The sequence below is a fragment of the Anabrus simplex genome, chromosome 2 (genome assembly GCF_040414725.1).
Source record: "Anabrus simplex isolate iqAnaSimp1 chromosome 2, ASM4041472v1, whole genome shotgun sequence".
Lineage (NCBI taxonomy): Eukaryota > Metazoa > Arthropoda > Insecta > Orthoptera > Tettigoniidae > Anabrus > Anabrus simplex.
Window position 1 is genome coordinate 84,952,706 of NC_090266.1, and position 20,811 is coordinate 84,973,516.

General features: G+C 39.4%; 1 protein-coding gene across 2 annotated transcripts in view; it reads left to right on the plus strand.

The window, feature by feature from the left end:
- Positions 1–503: 503 nt before the first annotated feature.
- The window catches only part of PTPMT1 (protein tyrosine phosphatase, mitochondrial 1), a 187,957-nt gene continuing 167,649 nt past the window's right edge, over positions 504–20,811 (plus strand). For both annotated transcript variants that reach the window (XM_067142317.2, XM_068226475.1), the window contains exon 1: positions 504–896. In XM_067142317.2, the coding sequence (XP_066998418.1) occupies positions 759–896 (138 nt within the window). In that variant the 5' untranslated portion in view covers positions 504–758. The remainder of the gene's footprint in view (positions 897–20,811) is intronic.

Here is a 20,811-nt window from a genome sequence, read left to right on the forward strand (position 1 = left end):
TTTCAGTTGATTTTTGAAGGAACTGTATGTGGTAAGAACGGTAGGGGTAGATCAATGTATGAATATGACAAGCAGATTAGAGCAGATGTAGGATGCAGTAGTTACGTAGAAATGATGAGGTTGTACATGATAGGGTGGCATGTAGAGCTGCATCAAACCAGTCTATGGTCTATGACTCAAACAACGAGTACTTCTAATCTCCTTCATTTACTCTTTGCTCTCCTCATTTAGTAGGAATATAATAAAATAAAATAAGCACACTTTGTAAAATTGGTGCTATCTCTTGCATACTCCTTGGCTAAAAGCAAAATCCGATAAATTACCGAGAAGGTTTATAGAGCCCAAAAATAAAGTAGAAGAAGAAGAAAAAGCTAAATTTCGGAGATAACTTGTCATTAATACTATGCAAAATTCTCTTCGTAGCAAATCCATTGTTTGAGTTGACCCTCCTCTAATTGTCAATGCTTATTACGTTGGAATGGTTAGTGTTGCGGAGTTTATTATAATCGATCTGTCTTTTAGTCCATTGCGGAGCTAAGTGTTCATTATTTGTGAATTATAAAGAAAATGTCAGTGAATTCTTGAATTTGTTATTGACAGGGAGAAAAAATGGCAACAGTTTGAAATAAGACGCGTAGATACTTTCACTAGTGGTGGAAGCCAAACTGTTGTGAAAGTATGTCATTTAGAGCCAAAGATAGAGCGCTGTCGTGTATGGAAACTGGTGATTTGGACAGACTTCTGATCGTTCTTTAAACATGTTTGCACGTTTTACTTTTTATCCTACGTTGTTGTACAATGTTTTCATGGAGAAAGCTACCAAACGCCAGTGGTATGATCGTATAGATCATTTGGTTATATTAGGCGCATTGCCCTTTAAGGGAATGACGTCCCAGGTAGGTTAGAATTCTTTTCGCAGTGTTATCGAATAGGTTAGGATTCTTCATGTTATATTATTTTTGGAATAGTTGAACTATGTTTTACTTAAATGCAATAATCTTAGGGTTATTCTCATTTATTTGGTTTCCACAAGCGTATTCGTGCTAATGAATGGTTTTATCATTGAATCATTATTTTGGCATTAAACAACAAGTGCAATAGCCTTTTGTCATAATACATAAATATATACAGATATTCTCCATATGAACTAAACGAGCTTACTCCAAAGATAAAACTGTATAGGTCTTCACCTTGAAATATCTTACATGCCAATGCATACACTTCTGTATCAATATAAATTTTTGCTCTATAAAAGCAACACAATTATACTGAAGTAAATTGTCAGATATTCGAAAGAGATTAATAAGGAACTTGGAAAAAGTCCATAGCGGAGCAGCGATGCTATTGTCGCTTCATCTCGGATATGAATCCTGGGAACATCTGGCAAAGGACAGAGAATTTTGACCGCTTCCCTTGCTTATTCATTATAATTTTTAATTTTAAATGTTGAAAAGCTATACAATTAAAATTCAGTTATGTGTAGCCTACTTTAATTACCCCCTTTCGTTAAGCCCCTGTCATGAAATATACACAGGCGTTGTACATCCATAATCCACTTGGCTGCAAGATTTCCAGAACTGGTATGCGAGGACAGAAAATTTCCAAGAATGGATCACTGGAAATGTCAGTTGATTCGTGATAGAAAGCAATAAGTCTACAGTGTCTGTTGACAGAAATATTTCCATTATGAATGTATATTGACATGGATGTTTTCCCTAATTTGTAAATGCAGTGGAAATGAGATATCTTTGATACAAAACAATATTAGAGCTGAAGATTTTTGTGCCAATGGAAGTACCTGCTACGAAATAGGATATGCAAGTTGCGTTCATTCAGCATGTGAACTTATAACTAGGTACATATTCTTGTTTTCATAGTCTGAGACTAGTGTGTTATCCCATAATGCTATTGTTTTTTACATCCCATTAACTACGTTCACGGTTTTCGGAGATGCCGAGGTGCTGGAATTTTGTCCCACAGGAGTTCTTTTGTGTGCCTGTGAATCTACCTACACAAGGCTGCTGTACTTGAGCACCTTCAAATACAACTGGACTGAGCCAGGATCGAACCTGCCAAGTTGGGCTCAAACGGCTAGTGCTTTACCATTCGAGCTACTCAGCCCGGATGTGTTATCCCAAAGAGTATGTTGATATGTAACCTTTACTGTCTCAATCTATCAGTCGTCACCAGTATTCCCTGACAGGATACAGAGTTGATTGAACAATCATCATTTTCATTTCCCCTTGTCCAGCTCCTGCCAGGTCGGGGTGTTGATGGCAGTTCTCCACCATTGCCTCTCCTTCCACCACTCCTCTTCAGTAATTGCATTCCATTCCAGTCTTCTTTTTCTTATGCTGTTCTTGACAGAGTCCATCCATCTTGTTCTGGGCCTCCCTCTTGCCCTCTTTTGTTCTATCGTAGCCTCAAACACTTGTTTCGATATCCTTCCTTCCTCCATCCTCATAACATGTCCATACCATCTCAGTTTATTCTTCTCCATCCTAACACTCAATGTTTCTATCCCTATCTCTTTTCTGACCTCAACATTTCTTACTCTGTCTTTCCTTGTCTTCCCTACCATACTCCTCAGGAACTTCATCTTACTGGCCTGAGTTTTACTCTTATTTCTTGCAGTCAAAATCCAAGTCTGTGATGCATTCCTATATAACTTATTGGGGGCTATAGTACATCTTGTACATTATCTCTTTACTTTTCATAGGAACTTATGTGTTCCACACCAGGTTACTTACATTCTGGTAGAACGTATTTCACGCTTGTACTCTTCTGCTGACCTTCGTATCCAACCTTGCATCTTGCATTGTTTCACTTCCCAAATATTTGAAGTATTCAACAACGTCAGAGTTTTTTCCCCTGTTACTGACTCCCTTTCCTTTGGTTTCTCCTGTTGTCATCACCACTGTTTTGCTCTTCAGCACACTGATTTTCATACCACATTTCTCAATATTGTCATTTAAAGCCTCTAGTTGGATTTGCACTTCTGTATTGTTGAATCCCCAGATCACTATGTCGTCCGCAAACAGCAATATTTTCATGTCCCTTCCATATCCTGCCTTTGTTTCCTTTAGAATTTCATCCATAACCATTATAAACACGAGTAGAGGCAATACACTTCCCCTGTCTTAGTCCAGTTTTCTTTGTAAACCAATTTGTCCCTCCCACTGGTGTCTGGACACAACTGAACAATTCTTATACATTGCTTTCACTAGTTCCCTTGATTGCCTTCCATATCCTTTTCTTTACAGGGTTTCCCACAACTTTTCTCCATTAACACTATCATATGCCTTCTCTAGATCAAAGAATACCATCACCAGATCGTTTCCTTATTCCCATTGTATTTCAATCAGTAATCTCATGGTAAATATAGGGTTTATCATTGACCTGCCCTGTCAAAATGCATACTGCTCTTCTTCTAAATTTCTTTCCACCCTTCCTCTCATCCTCCTTTCTATTATTCTCTCCAATAATTTGGCTAGTTGTGACAACAATGGAATTCCTCAATAATTGTCTCATACCTTCCTGTCACCTTTCTTAAATACGGGTATTATTACACCTTTATTTCCCTCACTGTATGACTATGAGTTCCACGTCGGTGATTACTTCCTCGAGTGTCTCCAAGAATTCCTCTATATTTTCCTCACTGTTTCCAATTTGGGGTGCATAAACTTGGCCGAAATCTTTCATTCCTTCTTTCGTCCTCAGTTGTACTCTGATTATTCTATCACTAACATAGTATACCCTACCCACATTTTCACCCAGGATTTTGTTAACAATCACTCTTATTCCATTAATTACCTCACCTCTTCCACTACAGTATAGGGGGACCCTCTACTCATTCTCTTCACTCCCTTTCTCCTCCACATGACCTCACTCAGTCCCATCATTCCAACATTCTCCCTCTCCAAAAAATCATCCAACTCTTCTGATTTTCCCAACAGGGTCATAACATTTATTATTCCCACCTTCATAATATTAAATGTTGGTTGCCCACTTCTCACTGCTCCCCCAGCACAAGAGCTGCGTGTTGCTTTTAACAGGGTATGCCCTAACATTTTCTGAGGCTGATAATTATCACCACTCATTTTAGGCTATTGTTACGATGGGGTCGCCACTTCCAAAGGAATATTATAGGTACTGCCCTTGTAGCCACCCTTAACATGGGAAACAAATGCTGCTGATGAATAGTGTTCTCATCATATTCCCCTAGTACTGGGGCTGTCTCTTCTGCGATCTCCACTGTAGATTCCTTTGAGGTCTTCACTTTTAACCCTGAGCTGGGACCCTTACCAGATGCTACACACTGGGCCAGTGTGTTCTGGGACTCACATAGGCAGAGCTGCCTCTGAAGAGGGGTCCCTACCTGCTTGAACATTAGTGATTGATTGGAAAGTGATTAAAACATTATAATATATATTACACAGTGACTGTCAACATTTTCTACTTCTTACAAATGCTTCTGATCCCCAAACGAGGTGGCTCTGCGATACTGGTCATGTAGCTGTGAACTTGCATTAACAAGATTGGAGGTTTGAATCCCACTCTTGAAAACCCTGAAGATAGTTTTCTGTAATTTGCTGTCTATTTATTTATTTATTTACTTATTCATTCATTTATCTATCTATCTATCTATCTATCTATATATCTATCTATCTATCTACTTTCAAATGGCAAAGTTTGGGCGCATGGTCCTCTCTTACACTTAACCACACTTACAATACTTTTGTGCAGATACATTACGTTACAATTTAGTAGAATTACATTATGCTGACACACATGCTATCACTGTCACATTTATAATGGAGTTAAAATATTAGGCCTATACTGTACATTAACCAATATGAAATAATATTGCTCAAACATACTCACATACCCACAAAAAATAAATGCACAAATTACACAACTGTCGACTAGGTCTATGTATGATATAGATGTTGATTCCCATAGGGAACCTGAAATATTTGTCCCGAATGAGTAAATTTATAATACCAATATAAATGGTCCATGGCCTCCACCATAATACAGTTAATTTAAATAATGATAAATATCAGGGATCTGGAATATATAGGTTGACATGCACACAGTGTGATTTCTCATATGTTGACCAAACTGGGCGCAGCTTTATTACAAGATACATGCAACACTATAATGCATTAAAACATAATAAGTATTCTGCAATGGGCAAGCACATGAAACAGGCTGGCTATCAATTCAGTACAATAGACAGGGATCTCAAAGAAATAAAAAGGATTGAGGAAGGGAAGTTAATGACTGAGTATTCATTTGGATCAGTATTTCAATAAGGGAAAAACCTAAACGATGCAATCAAAATAAAAAGCCCGTTAATGGAGCAATTGCCAAAATTGCTACAAGTTCTCAAATCAGAAAATAGTTAATCATCAAAATATTCAATTATAAACGTTCCAACACATTAACAAACACAGATCCCACCTCGAAAACACATAGAGACACCCCACCACAAGCTAGATCAGTATCCAACATCCTGCCCACTGTTCTTTCCCCTACACCCCCTACTTGCCCTCCACATGTTACAGCAGTGCCTAATGCCCCGCACACAGTTCCTTCCCATACGCCTCCTACTCGCCCTCCACCACACCCGCCCGATGCATATAACACAAGAAGCAGGAACACGATAACAAATAGACTCAATACTGCAAAAAGCACAGCTAGGTATTGAAGCGTGAATAAAGGGGTAAGTGAAATTCCAACCACAAGAATTTCTCATAACAACCACAAACAACACACTCACAATATTCTTTTGTTACAGACACATTCATCCACAAATGTTGCAGTAAAACAATACACCAGCAACTAAGGATCATTTATTGGTGTCCCTTTTAACCACGCTTCAATAACAAACAGATCAGTGTAAAAATAGGCTGACACAGAATAGGTGAGGATCAGTGAGGACTACTAGTATGATCTTTCCAGCAGACCACAAACCTTCAATGCACAATCTTTTAATAATGTAGTGGTTTCTCAACTAAACTGAAAGTACAATGAAGGAGAGAAACATCGCAAGTTTAATCCTCTAACATCATTAATTTCAAATAGGACATTTAAGCACTAAATAGTGTTAGTAAAAACTGGGAACTAATGAGATTTTTAGCCAAATCTTACAGATGTTTAGAACATTACTATGACTTGGACATCAGTAAATTGTGATCAATGTGTAGTCCATCACAGCTATATTTTAATTTGTTAATTATTTTTAATTATGTGTTAACTAGTGGTAATATTTTATTGGTGTAAAACAATTTTAACTAACAAATTAATTATAAGAAAGTTCAATGTAAAGACTTAACCTTGAGATATTTGTTCAAATGAGGCTGAAGATGCTCGATATAACGAGCGAGACGTGCCTGTTAGTGTTGTATTGTAAAAAAATATCCTTCTAGAGACAATAAACATTTTTATGTATTGAATTAGGCGGAAAATAAAACAAGAATTGTAACAACACACCACTTAGTCGAGCATCTCGTCTCCTTTCTCCCAAGTCTTCCCAGCCCAAATTTTGCAACATTTTTGTAATGCTACTCTTATGTCTGAAAACACCCAGAAGAAATCGAGCTGCTTTTCTTTGGATATTTTCCAGTTCTTGAATCAAGTAATCCTGGTGAGGGTCCCATACACTAGAAACCATACTGTAGTTGGGGTCCTACCAGAGACTTATATGTCCTCTCCTTTATATTCTTACTACAACCCTAAATACCCTCGTAACCATGTGCAGAGATCTGTACCCTTTATTTACAATCATACTTATGTGATAACCCCAATGAAGATCTTTCCTTATATTAACACCTAGGTACTTAACAGTGATCCCCAAAAGGAACTTTGCCGGGCTGAATGGCTCAGACGGTTAAGGCGCTGGCCTTCTGACCCCAACTTGGCACGTTCGATCCTGGCTCAGTCCGATGGTATTTGAAGGTGCTCAAATACGTCAGCCTCGTGTCGGTAGATTTACTGGCACGTAAAAGAACTCCTGCGGGACTAAATTCTGGCACCTCGGCGTCTCCGAAAACCATACAAGAGTAGTTAGTGGGACGTAAAACAAATAACATTATTAAAAGGAACTTTCATGCCATCAACACAGTAATTAAAACTCAGAGGACTTTTCCTATTTGTGAAACTCACAACATTATCAAGGTCATTTTGCAGTTGCTCATAATCTTGTAACTTATTTATTACTCTGTACAGAATAACATCATCTGCAAAAAGCCTCATCTCTGATTCCACTTCTTTACTTATAACATTGATATATAAGAAAACATAAAGGACCAATAATACTGCCTTGAGGAATTCCCCTCTTAATTATTACAGGGTCAGATAAAGGTTCACCTACTGTAATTCTCCAAGTTCTATTTTCTAGAAATATAGCCACCCATTCAGTCACTCTTTTGTCTAGTCCAGTTGCACTCATCTTTGCCAGTAGTCTCCCATGATCTGCCTTAGATAGGTCAATCATGATAAAGTCTATTTGACCTCGTGAATCCAGGATGTCTGCTATATCTTGCTGGAATCCTACAAGTTGAGCTTCAGTGGAATAACCTTTCCTAAACCCGAACTGCCCTGTATCAAACCAGTTATTAATTTTGCAAACATTTCTAATGTAATCAGAAAGAATGCAATGCATGTCAACCTGACTGGCCTGTAATTTTCAGCTGTATGTCTGTCACCTTTTCTTTTATACACAGGGGCTACTCTAATAACTCTCCATTCATTTGGTATAGCTCCTTCATACATACAAGAATCAAATAAGTACTTCAGATATGATATTATATCCCAACCCATTGTCTTTAGTATATACTCCGAAACCTTAAAATTCCAGCTGCTTTTCCAGTTTTCAACTTTTGTATCTTACTGTAAAGTTCATTGTTATCATAAGTAAATTCTAATACTTCTTTAATATTAGATACCTCCTCTATCTGGACATTATCCTTGTAACCAACAATCTTTATATACTGCTGACTGAATACTTCTGCCTTTTGTAATAGTTCAATATCACCTACTCTTATTTACCCACTCCAAGTTACTCCCGTAAACAAGATACCTCAAACTTTTCTATCAGATGCAGATAAAATATTAAAGAGTGGAACTAAAGAATTATTACAACTACCAGCAGACGTTCTGGAGCACATGATATATACCGAAAGGGAGTTTAAAGGCCTCGGTTTGTTTCGCGCTACTTGGGAAGCCAAACTACAGCATATTAACATCTGTAATAAATTATCGCTTGCAAATAACGGCTACATTAATGCAACTAGGAACTTGGAACAAGAACGTACAATTTGTTTGCAAGATCTAGGCATAGAAATGAAGGATCGAGTTATGTCCAAAAATAGCCATCTTCCCAATGTAAGGAAGGTCCGACAGATACTACGAGACAGAGAAGTTCAGTCATGGACGAAGTTGCCGCACAAAGGAAAGGGCGTTGGACTCTTCCAGGAATACACGCCAGGGAACAAATGGATAAGAGATCACCGAGGCTTATCCTGTACGGAATGGAGAGAGGCCGTCAAGATGACAGCGAATGTGTGAGCCGTTCGCTCCGTGCCAGGAAGGTCCCAGGACAACACCCTCTGTCGGTATTGCCACAGAGAGCACGAAACTCTTGCCCATACAATACGACACATGATTGCAACCTCGCTGAGGGATCACGGTTTCACAGTGCACGAAGAGGTCTCTGACCTAGCTACTGACGGGTGTAACAGGCGTATTGACATGATAGCCTTTCAACCAGCTAGCAAGCAAGGGCTTATTTTAGATCCCACAATACGCTTCGAGTTGCACGTTGGCCAGGCCGAAGAGGTGGACGCCGAAAAGAAGTCAGTTTACCAGCCAACTGTAAACTACTATAAAGATAAATATCACCTAGGCAATATTTCTGTCCATGGACTCATGATCGGAGCTCGAGGCACAATCCCTAAATTTATTGTACAGCTATGGGATTCTCTCGGTCTCAGCCGGACACGACTTCACGACATCGCTATCGCCGCAATACGAGGTTCAGTGACCATACTCCGCAATCATCTATATAACATCTGAAGAGCCGTATTGCAAATTTATTCCTGAGCCTTGTGGTGATTTTTCTACCTGGCACACTAGCAAAGTCAACAGTAACTTAGAAGACAAAATACTGTGTAGTCGACATACTTTGTCCTTGTGGCAGCCTCCGCATGGGGGAAGCTGTAATAATAAATAAAACTCACATACACACTGCCCTTGTTCATTAATGATTCTTGCAATGTCCTTGGAACCTGTTTCTGCCTTAAAGTACCTATACATACCCTTCCATTTTTCACTAAAATTTATATGACCACCAGTTATGCTTGGCATCATGTTATCCTTAGCTGACTTCTTTGCTAGATTCAATTTTGTAGTAAGTTCCTTCAATTTCTCCTAACTTCCACAGCCATTTCTAAGTCTATTTCTTTCCAACCTGCACCTCCTCCTTAGTCTCTTTACTTCTTTGTTATAATATAGTGGATCTTTACCATTCCTTACCACCTATAAAGGTACAATCCTATTTTCACATTCCTCAACAATTGCTTTAAACCCATCCCAGAGTCTGTTTACATTTTTATTTACAGTTTTCCACAGATCATAGTCACTTTTTAAAAACTCCTTCATGCCTCTTTTATTAGCCATATGGTACTGTCTAATAGTCCTATTTTAATACCTTCCTATCATATTTATTTTTAACTATGACAAATATAGCTTCGTGATCACTAATACCACTAATACCTGCTACAGTCATGTTCTTTTCCATATTGTTTCCCACATTGCTGATTATCTTATCAAATAAGTCTGAATCAGCGTCGGTGCCACCCTTTCCTGGTCTGTACACTCCAAAGACATCAAGTTGCCTATTATCTTTAGAGATGAGCCTTACCCCTAGAATTTCATGTTTGTCATCTTTAACTTTTTCGTAGCTTACAAATTCTTCTTTCACCAGAATGAACACTCCCGCTCCTACCATTCCTATCTCTATCTCTACGGTATCGCATTCCAGTTCCGTGAGAATATTTCGGCATCCATTAAGTCATTTCTCAGCCATTATTCAACTCCTATTACATTATCTGGTAAGTATATATCTATTAAATTACTTCATTCTATTCCACTGATCTCTATACATGGATCGCTGATGGCAGGTCTCCGCTGCAGGAGAAAGTACGCCAAGTTGAACGCGCGGTTCGCCATGTTGGCGTACCCAACCTCGAGCTCTCCTTATGGGGAAGCAATGATAATATAGTCAATTTTAAGTCGCAATTAATGGCGCATTGGAATAATTAAAAATATAGAGACATGTTCACTCAAAGCATAAGGACATTGGGATCACTGACACGTCATTCCGAGGTCAGTAAATCTCCGGGATAGCAATAAACATGAGTGTATAATAACGGCCGGCAAATATTAACTTAGCTGCTGAATACATGCAATTAGCGATCGGTAACACAATACGAGTGAAAACCAGTTTCTGGAAACATTGCTGTAAATTGTATACATGCATGCCACGAAATTATGCATTCTCAATGTAGCTCAATATACAGGCCTAGATTCGACATATCGTAATCGGTGCTTGATAATGAATTTCTGTTTCCTGTTTCCAAGAAATAACGCGCATATTATCAAATTAAAATATCATTGAAGCAAATGTACACATTTATAAAACCAGAAAATATTCAAAACTAGTCAATATATCACATTGCCTGCAGCTTAATGTACTATTACAAACCTCTTTAATTAAATTCAGCTAGCAAAGCGATATTGATAGTCATCATCAGAAATATGTAACACCAGTTAAGAGTCCCAAATACCACGAATAATATAATGGAATAGCCCCAAACACCCACCACACTTTCCCTTCTCCCACCACTCCAGTGTCTGAAACCCATAATTATTACTGATGTAAATAAGGTCTAGAATTCCTCCAGACTTCATTTTCTAAGATTGTTATAAGGTCACATCAATTATTTCATCGAAACCGTCAGTTTAATTATGAGAAATAAAAAAAAATAAGCAAATCTTTACTTGCAGTTAATGTTCAGTAAAATTGAAAACAGTTGGCTGTACATCACTTCTAAGGTGTACAGTTTGTCCATTTCTATCAAAACAGTCTTCCTCTAAGTGATCCGAGCAGAGAACAGCTGTTTTAGAAGGCTCCCAATTCTCCCGCCTGATACTCCTAATCGATGATCTTAGATGTCCGGGTCACGAGAAAGGAAACCTACAAAAATTAATTGCCATTTTGCTCCCGGAATATGCGAAATAAGATACAATAAACCTAAAACTCAAAACACTACCCTAGGAAGATTCTTATGTACAGTATAAAACTCCCCGAGCCGGGCTGAGTGCCTCAGACGGTTAAGGCGCTGGCCTTCTAACCCCAACTTGGCAGGTTCGATCCTGGCTCAGTCCGGTGGTATTTGAAGGTGCTCAAATACGACAGCCCCGTGTCGGTAGATTTACTGGCACGTAAAAAGAACTCCTGCGGACTAAATTCCGGCACCTCGGCGTCTCCGAAGACCTTAAAAAAGTAGTTAGTGGGACGTAAAGCAAATAACATTATTATTAAAACTCCCCGATGAAATGATTTCTCCTTCTGCTGATCGGTTCTGTTTGTACATCCATAAGCTGAATACTGCGGTATGTTAATACCCCGTAGAATGTTTCTTCATTCATATTTCAGATAAACACATACATATTTAAATTTAATCTTGTAATTCACAAGCATACTACAAGGCAACGAACCTAAATTCGTAAAATACACTACTATTTACTTTGCAATAACATAGCACAGAACACTCGTGAAACTACAATCAAGAGGCCTGGCGTCACTGAACTAAGCATAAACAAAGCAAGCGCGCTCCTCGTGGTCTATTGCACCATACGCTCGCTGCCATCTTACGACGCCAGTCATCTTCTATTCGGCTTACTGCTACCCAAGCTACCAGCCATCCAGGTATAGAGATCAGTGTTCTATTCCTTTCTTTACAATACTTCTACAGTTCAGCACTAACATTTTTATGTCATTCCTACTTGACTTCCAGATCCCTGTACCCGTATGACCGCTCCCTAGACCACCTTGTTTCCCTGAATGTACCTCTTTTCGTGATCTCCAAAATTATTTTATTTATTTATTTATTTATTTATTTATTTATTTATTTATTTATTTATTTATTTATTTGTGAAGTTAGGGCTCAAGGCCCCCTCTTACACTTAACCACATACTAATCAAAATCTTAAATAAAGTACTAAAATACTTAAAATAGTTAAAACTGCATAAATTAATATAATTGAAAATGAATTTGAATAAATTACTAACTAAATTAATATTAAAACTAATTAATATTAAAAACTCTTAAAACTGACTAATCCTCAGGCATGCACACATTCATACTTTTTCAACCATTCAGTCAGCTGTCCTCAGCAGGTAGTCTTGGCAGGTGACCTTAAATCTTGATAAAGAGCTAGTTTATCTGACCTGAGCTGGCAGGGAATTCAATAATCTGGTGCTGGTCACTACAAATGATCTATTAATTTTATTTGTGCGGTGAACTGGAATAGAAAGAAAGGATCTCAAACACGTATTTAAGTTGTGAAATGATGATAAAAAGGTGAATTTAGAAGAAATATACAGTGGCTGATTTTCAGCTAACACACTAAACACCATCGATAAAATGTGTAGCTGCCGACGTTTATCAGGCTTCAGCCATGAGAGAGCTTGATAGTATGAAGTTATATGAACATGAACATCGTACCCAATATTGTAAGTAAATCGCAGGCAGGAATTCAGTTCTCGTTGAAGTTTAAGTGTTTCTTCTCTCGTCATGTCAACTAAAACAACGTCACAATAATCAAGAATTTTTTTTTTTGCTATTGGCTTTATGTCGCTCCGACACAGATGGGTCTTATGGCGACGATGGGTCAGGAAAGGGCTAGGACTGGGAAGGAAGCGGCCGTGGCCTTAATTAAGGTACAGCCCCAGCATTTGCCTGGTGTGAAAATGGGAAACCACGGAAAACCATCTTCAGGGCTGCCGACAGTGGGGCTCGAACCCACGATCTCCCGAATACTGGATACTGGCCGCGCTTAAGCGACTGCAGCTATCGAGCTCGGTTATAATCAAGAATAGGAAGAAGCAGCGTCTATATTAGTTTGGCCTTTAGCTCAAATGGAAATACATCCCTCTGCCATTTAAGAGGTTGAAGCACTCCAAAAATCTTTTTACGGGTTTCTTTTGTTTTACTGTAGGGAATTATGTTACCATTCAGTAGGATAGGCGGGATTGCAACATTGTTTGAGCAGCTCAGTAATTTACGTGATCAAATTATGATTGCCTGAGATTTTGTGGAGTTTAATATAAGAGAGTTTCGTTGTGTGTATATACTGAGTCGTCGGAGGTCATTGTTGAGTTTCAGGGAAAAAGAAGCATGTGGAGTATACAGCAGAATGGACTACCTCAGGGAAGCGCGTTGGCACCAATGATCAGCCTCTTCCCGCCGGGATGAATAGTTTTTTCTATGCTGATGATTGTGTCATCACTTCTCAGGGGGATAACTTTGAGACGATTGAACAAATATTGTCCAAAGCTCTGTACACTCTTGCTGGCTATTACAAGAAGAATCGACTAACACCAAACCCACCTAAGACGTAAACCTGTGTTTTCCATCTAAACAACAGAGAAGCTTCCTGAACTCTGGAAGTCATTTGGAAAGGCATAGCATTACAACACTGTCCTACCCCAAAGTACCTTGGAGTCACACTGGATCATGCTTTAACCTACAGAAAACATTGAATTTTTACGCATTGTAATCGAAAACATTGTTTGAATATCAAGCAGAAAGTGGTTGCTAGAAACAATATTGTGCGGAAGCTAACTGGAACATCTTGGCGAGCACAACCAGACAGTGAGAACATCTACCCTTTCACTCTGCTATTCCACAGCTGAATACGCATGCCCGGTGTGGTACAAATCTTGCCATGCAAAAGCAGTTGATGTAGCACTCAACGAGACCTGCCACATTATTACTGGATGTTTGAGACCTACACCTTTGGAAAAAGTGTATTGCCTTGCAGGGATAGCACCTCCCAATATCCGCCGTGAAGTGTCAGCCAAGAAAGGAAAGAGAAAGACGTTGACATCTGAAGCCCAACCTTTGTTTGGATATGAGCCACCACGCCAGCGCCTTAAGTCTAGGAAAAGCATCTTGAGAGTAACTGAAACACTTGCAGGAACAGCGCATCAAGCAAGAATTCAAGAATGGCGTGCCAGGAGTCAACATACGAGTATCAGTCAATGGATGACCCCAAAAGAGGAACTCCCTCCTGTCATGTTACAGATTGGGTGAATTGGAGAGCACTGAATAGTCTGTGCTCTGGTGTTATGTGGTGCAGGGTTCGAAGTGGACAGTACCTTGTGTGTATGTGGAGAAGAGCAGACCACAGCCCATTTGCTGCAATGTAGTTCATGCCCATTCAGTTGCACAACACAAGACCTGGTTAATGCAAAGCCAAATGCACTTGATGTTGCAAGGTTTTGGCTCACATAGTTTAATGTGGCTCTTCGTCACTGAAGAATTTATATTATGTTTTATGTTCTTTTCTCATATTTAATTTTAAAATGTATGCTTCTGACACGATATAAATAAATAAATTGTTGATATCTTGTATTGTTTCACCTAAGTCTGAAGTCTTGCAGTGTCGATAAATTTGAAGATCATCAGCATAGAGGTGGTTGTGTTTTTTCCTATCACAGATGGTATGTCATTGATATAAATACAGAAAAGTAAGGGCCCTAGAATATTGCCCTGTGGTGCACCACTAGTTTTCAATCTCCATTTAGAGGCCTTGTCATTTACTGTTACACGCTGTTGACGGTTACTCAAATAAGAACTAAAAAACTTAAGCGCAGCCAGGTCGAAATTTAGCAGTTCCATTTTCTTTATCATAGTCTGAATTTCTATAGTGTCAAAGGCGCTACAGGAGTCAACAAGGATAAGTATAGTGAGCAGTCGTTTGTCTGTAGCGTTTCTAATGTCTTCAGTGACCTTTGAAAGTGCCGTCGCGGTACTGTGACTCTTCTTAAATCCAGATTGCGTAGGGTCCAAAAGAACATTTTTATTTAGATATTCCAGAACTTGCTCGTATACTAAACGTTCAAAGGTTTTAGAAAGTGCAGGGAGTATGGACACAGGACGATAGTCAGAGGGTGATTGTGGGTCTAAACTCTTAGGTACCGATATTGTATTGGCTCCACCTTATCAATACAATATTTATTTACTATAAAGCAGTAAATTCGGTCAGTACCGGTTTCGACCCCTATGGGGTCATCCTCAGCTGACACACATTAAATTGGTTTCAAAAAAATCATATGTAAAACATTACACCTTCATATAACTGACTCAATTAAACCAAACATTAAAAAGTTGCTTATTAAAATAGTAAATGGATCTTATTCTTTGGCTTGAAAAGTACTTGTTATGTGAGGCATGTGACCTCATGTACCTAACCTATTAAACATCAAATGAAATTTACACTTGTTTACACTAGTATTTGTAAAATTGTTACTGTTATCCAGACAGTAGGGAAAGTTCCGTTTATTAAACAGTAATTAAGTATGTGCGTCAGTATAGGATGGACAGCACCCATAATGTTATGTATAAAAATAATAGGAACATCATCTAAACCTGTAGCCTTTGATTTAATCGAGTATAGTGTTTTTAACCTAATTTTCTGTTGAAAACCTAGAACCTGTTTTCCAGTCTTTGACCGGGTCAGGAATGTTATGAATGAATCATATGTAAGCTATTATTACGATGGGATCGCCACTCCCAAAGTGATTTTTATTAATGACTGATAGATGCCATGAAATGAGAATGGAGAGTGTTGCTGGAATGAAAGATGACAGAGAAAACCGGAGTACCCAGAGAAAAACCTGTCCTGCCTCTGCTTTGTCCAGCACAAATCTCACATGGAGTGACCGGGATTTGAACCACGGTATCCAGCGGTGAGTGGCCGACGCGCTGCCGTCTGAGCCACAGAGGCTCCCCTGATTTTCTGTGATGCTATGAAATGTGAATGGTGGATTGGCTGGAGGGTAGAGAGGTGAGTCGCAGTTAATTGGGGTAGGTTGAATATTTATTCTACTAAAGTAATCGTTCAGTTCGTCAAGTGGAAGGTCAGGATTTGTCTGTCTCTGTTGATTTTTTCCTATTCCCAGAGCTCTAAGTTGGTCCCATGCATGATTAGAATTTAAGTTGTTAGCTAAATTCCGGAAATGTCTGCATTTTTTATGTCTGATCAACTGCTTTGTGCGATTTCTTAAGATGCTGCGAGATTCAAAGTCTTGTCTCATCTAGGGTTTGTTTATAATGTCGAAATAACAAGTTGCGATGGGCCATCATTCTTTTGATTTCATCATCTAGCCATGGGCAAGAAGGGCGAGAAACCTTTATTCAACGTTTAGGGGCATGTCTGTCATGTAAGTTCTTTACCATCGTATTAAACAAGTTAACTTTACCGTCAGTGTTATTTAGACTCCCTATATTGTCCCACGGTAGTTGATAAGTGTCATAATTCAAGTGATTCAAGTTTATGTCCTTCGTATTTCTGACAGTTAGTACTTATTTTTGTATTTAGGTACTTTGAGGGAATAGGATAAATATATAAGGTCATGGGTTGAAGTGGATGGTACAGGGATGGATTATTACTTTACCTGGGTTGTTCGTTGTAATGAGATCGACGAGTAAGTGCGGTGAACGATTAGTTGCATAGATGTGATTCGTAGGTTGTAACGGGAGAATAGTCATGTTACAAGTAGTAAACAAATCTAATCGATTACTGTCATGGGTCGTATTAAGTAGGTTAAAGTCACCCATAATGATTGTGTGTTCATAAATAGTCTGGAAGTCTAGTAAATACGTTTTGAATTCAGTCATATCTGTTACACCAGGTGGTTTGTATATGACAGAAATCATCACCTATTGTCTGTTAATATTTACTTCGCCGGGCTGAGTGGCTCAGACGGTTAAGGCGCTGGCCTTCTAACTCCAACTTGGCAGGTTCGATCCTGGCTCAGTCCGGTGGTGTTTGAAGGTGCTCAAATACGACAGCCCCGTGTCGGTAGATTTACTGGCACGTAAAAGAACTCCTGCGGGACTAAATTCCGGCACCTCGGCGTCCCAGAAGACCGTAAAAGTAGTTAGTGGGACGTAAAGCAAATAGCATTATTAATATTTACTTCAATGATAGTGAATTCCGGCTGTGTTTGTATACTCTGGGAAGATGTACATATAACTCGGCTCTTTAGGTTATTTCTACAGTAAATCGCTGTCCTGCCTCCACGCCTTCCATCCTACCAATCGAAACGTGTTAGATCATATCAATCGATATCAACCATAGAGGACGGAATGCTACGAGTCAGCCAGATTTCAGAAATGCAATGTATATGTAAATTATTTTCCGATAGTATTACTTGAATTTCGTTGTAATGCGCCGGAAGAGAAAGAGCATTTACATGGCAACACTGCAGGCTGTGAGAAGAGGATAACAATGCTTGTTTCAACACAGTACCTGCTGAGAAGGGAGAGCCCAGCAGGGAGGGATTAGTGATACCGCCACTGCCAAGGTCAGGTCCAGGAGCACAATAACTGTCTAGCTGAATTATGAGAATTCGAACAAGCAGATTATCAGATAATAATACATGTTATTTAAAAGAATTAGAGATACCTCAACTTCCTGGAGAATGACACAGCTGACTATCACTTGCTGGCACTTACACACAGATACTTAAGAACACTGTTATAATAGTAATAACAACAATAATAATTACGAGAAACATAGTTGTTATCGTTTATCCCACCAAAGCTTTGAAAATTTCAAATCCGCATAAGTGGTAATAATCTTCTTACAAGGGAACATCGGCAATGGTTATGTCGCCAATAGCGATGAAACTTGGAAAACACATTGAGGTACACGTAAAAAAGATGTCAGCATCAATTTTGGGTGTTGACATTCATTAGGGAGTTAACTAAGGGGCCTAAAATTTGTGACATTTCAAATTCCGCGCAAACAGCGATGAATACCTGCTGGCCAATGCTTAGCCGGCACACTGTCTGCCGTATGCCACACCTCTGCAACTCCTCCCCTCCGCCCCTCCTTCTGGCTTGTCACCGCACATTTCCCTTCTCCCCGCGCCTGCCCATCTACTTAGCTGTCGGACAGAACCGGTGCTACACTTTGCATATATAAATGCACATCTTTTTTATTTTTCAAGGCTTTTCTTATTACGTCAAAATTTACTACGTTCCATGTCGTACTCATATCAAAGTTGTCTATACATTAAATTGATTTATATTCGACAACCATTGCTGGAATTGAAATGTGTTGTGTCAGTCACTGCAGAACATAAATAAATCGTTCATTACAAGCACAAATAAAAACATTCTACCTATATTCCTTATACCAGAGTACGCAATACGGAAAATACCAGTAGTTTCAAACTTGGAGTTTATAATTGTTGTTGTCCGTGATTTCGTTTCATTATGACACAAGTTGTTCTTGCTATTTGTTTTACGTCGCACCGACACCAATAGGTCTTATGGCGACGATGGGATAGGAAAGGTCTAGGAATGGGAAGGAAGCGGCCGTGGCCTTAATTAAGATACAACCCCAGCATTTGCCTGGTGTGAAAATAGGAAACCACGGAAAACCATCTTCAGGGCTGCCGACAGTGGGGTTCGAACCCAGTATCTCCCGCATGCAAGCTCACAGCTGCGCACCCCTAACCACACAGCCAACTCGCCTGGCCAATGATACAACTAATAGCGTACACAAAATGTGTGTGTGTGTGTGGGGGGGGGGCATAAAAAAAACAAGGTCTGGACCTGTAACCAGGTTTTGATATCTCGAGGTACCGAATCTCATTACATTCATTGAGATCCTCTACCCGGGCACGAAATTTCTTTAAATAAAAATATATAACGTTGTTTAAAGGTGGGTGATTTATTTAATGGTGCGTGATTTAATTGAATTAATTTCATATGTATGGCCACTCTAAAGAAACTACCGACAGCTTTAAGGCATTTTAGAAGTTAATAATAATTTAGGCATGGGTCGGACGCGATACCCCATCCCACGTTTGACCACGCCCGATGGTGCTTAAATCGGGGTTGTACCCACGAATGTGACAACTCACCGGAATTAGCAGGAATGAAAGCAAAATTTAAATAAAATATAGCGCCTGTCCCGTTCAACAGCTAAGCAGCCGGCACACGCGGGTAGAAGGGGAACGAGCTGAGGCGAACCAGTTGGAGGGGAGGAGGTGCAGAGGTGTGTCTCCAGGCAGGCAGTGTGCCGGCTTAGCATGGCCAGCAGGTATTCATTGCTGATTGCACGGAACTCTAATGTCGCAAATTTTAGGCCCCTTAGTTAATGCCTTAATGCATGTCGACACCCAGAATTGATGCTGACAACTTTGTTACGTATACCTCAAAGTGTTTAGCAAGTTTCATCGCGATCGGCGACTTAACCATTGCCGATGTTCCCCTGTTAGTGCCGTTTGGAAGCAGAACTACAATACTACCATCCAGTGTCCACACATTTTTCATGCCGAATCGGTCCCGTGCAGAATTTAAAATTTCCTTACGTGTCTTTGTCAGTGATTCAGTGATCAGGATTTTCGTGCCTTTGGGTTGGCACTTAGCACCCCACACGTGTTCACGTTCCCAGTAGGGAGCGAACTTCATGATAATCAGCCGCTTCCCGCTGTTAGTACCTCAGCTGCTGTCCTCTGAGGCTTTCCAATTCGGTGGATTCTGTCGAACCCTTCCATGGGCACTTCCATCTCTAGGTGTTTGGAGAACACATCCTTCATTTGGCTCCTCGGCAATATGACGTATCAGCTAGCAGTTTCTTCTACTGTACTGCTCTGCTTCATCCAATAGCTCGTGATTTTCCTCCAGTTTATGTTCAAGACTGTTTATTTCTAGGCGTGCCTCGAACCTGTTCAGAGTCACTTCAAAATTTGTCAGTCTTTGGTTTGCACCTTTGACTTAAGGTATCTTCCAACGTACACTAGTTACTAAATACTTAACACCACTTTTTACACAACTTACGGACTATATGTGCTGTTATAAATGCATTTATCGCAGGATAAACACGGAGCACACTCACAGAGTCACCTCAAAGTCCGCCATATTAGAAACTATTGTTAAACAGAGACTTCTCTCATTTTTAAACAAAAAATTTCTTTTACAGTGCATAGTATGACTTATTTGAGAACTCTAGCACTGAAATAGGAACCGTAGATATAAATCGACTTCAAGAAACAATAGATTGTAATGATTTTACTGGTGGATTGTTTATAGACCTAAAGAAAGGTATCAAAATGTACTGCAAGAAACAGTAGATTTTAATAATTTTGTTGGTGAATTGTTTATAGATCTAAAGAAAGCCTTCAATACAGTTGACCATAAAAGACTGTTAGCTAAATTAGAGAGCACTGGAGTTCATGGTGTTACTTTGAAATAGTTTGAAAATTATCCTTCTGATAGAAATCAGTATGTAATGCTGAATAACTGTAGCAGCTCAGCAATTAGTGTAACCCATGGTGTTGCACAGGGGTCTGTATTAGGTCTGATGCTGTTTCTACTCTACATCGGTGACATTGAAGCTTGCCACTTGAAAGGACGTATCACGCTATATGCTGATGACATGAACATGTTCTATACTGGTTGTAATATAGACTCGGTTGTTAAAAGATGTGCAGGAAGA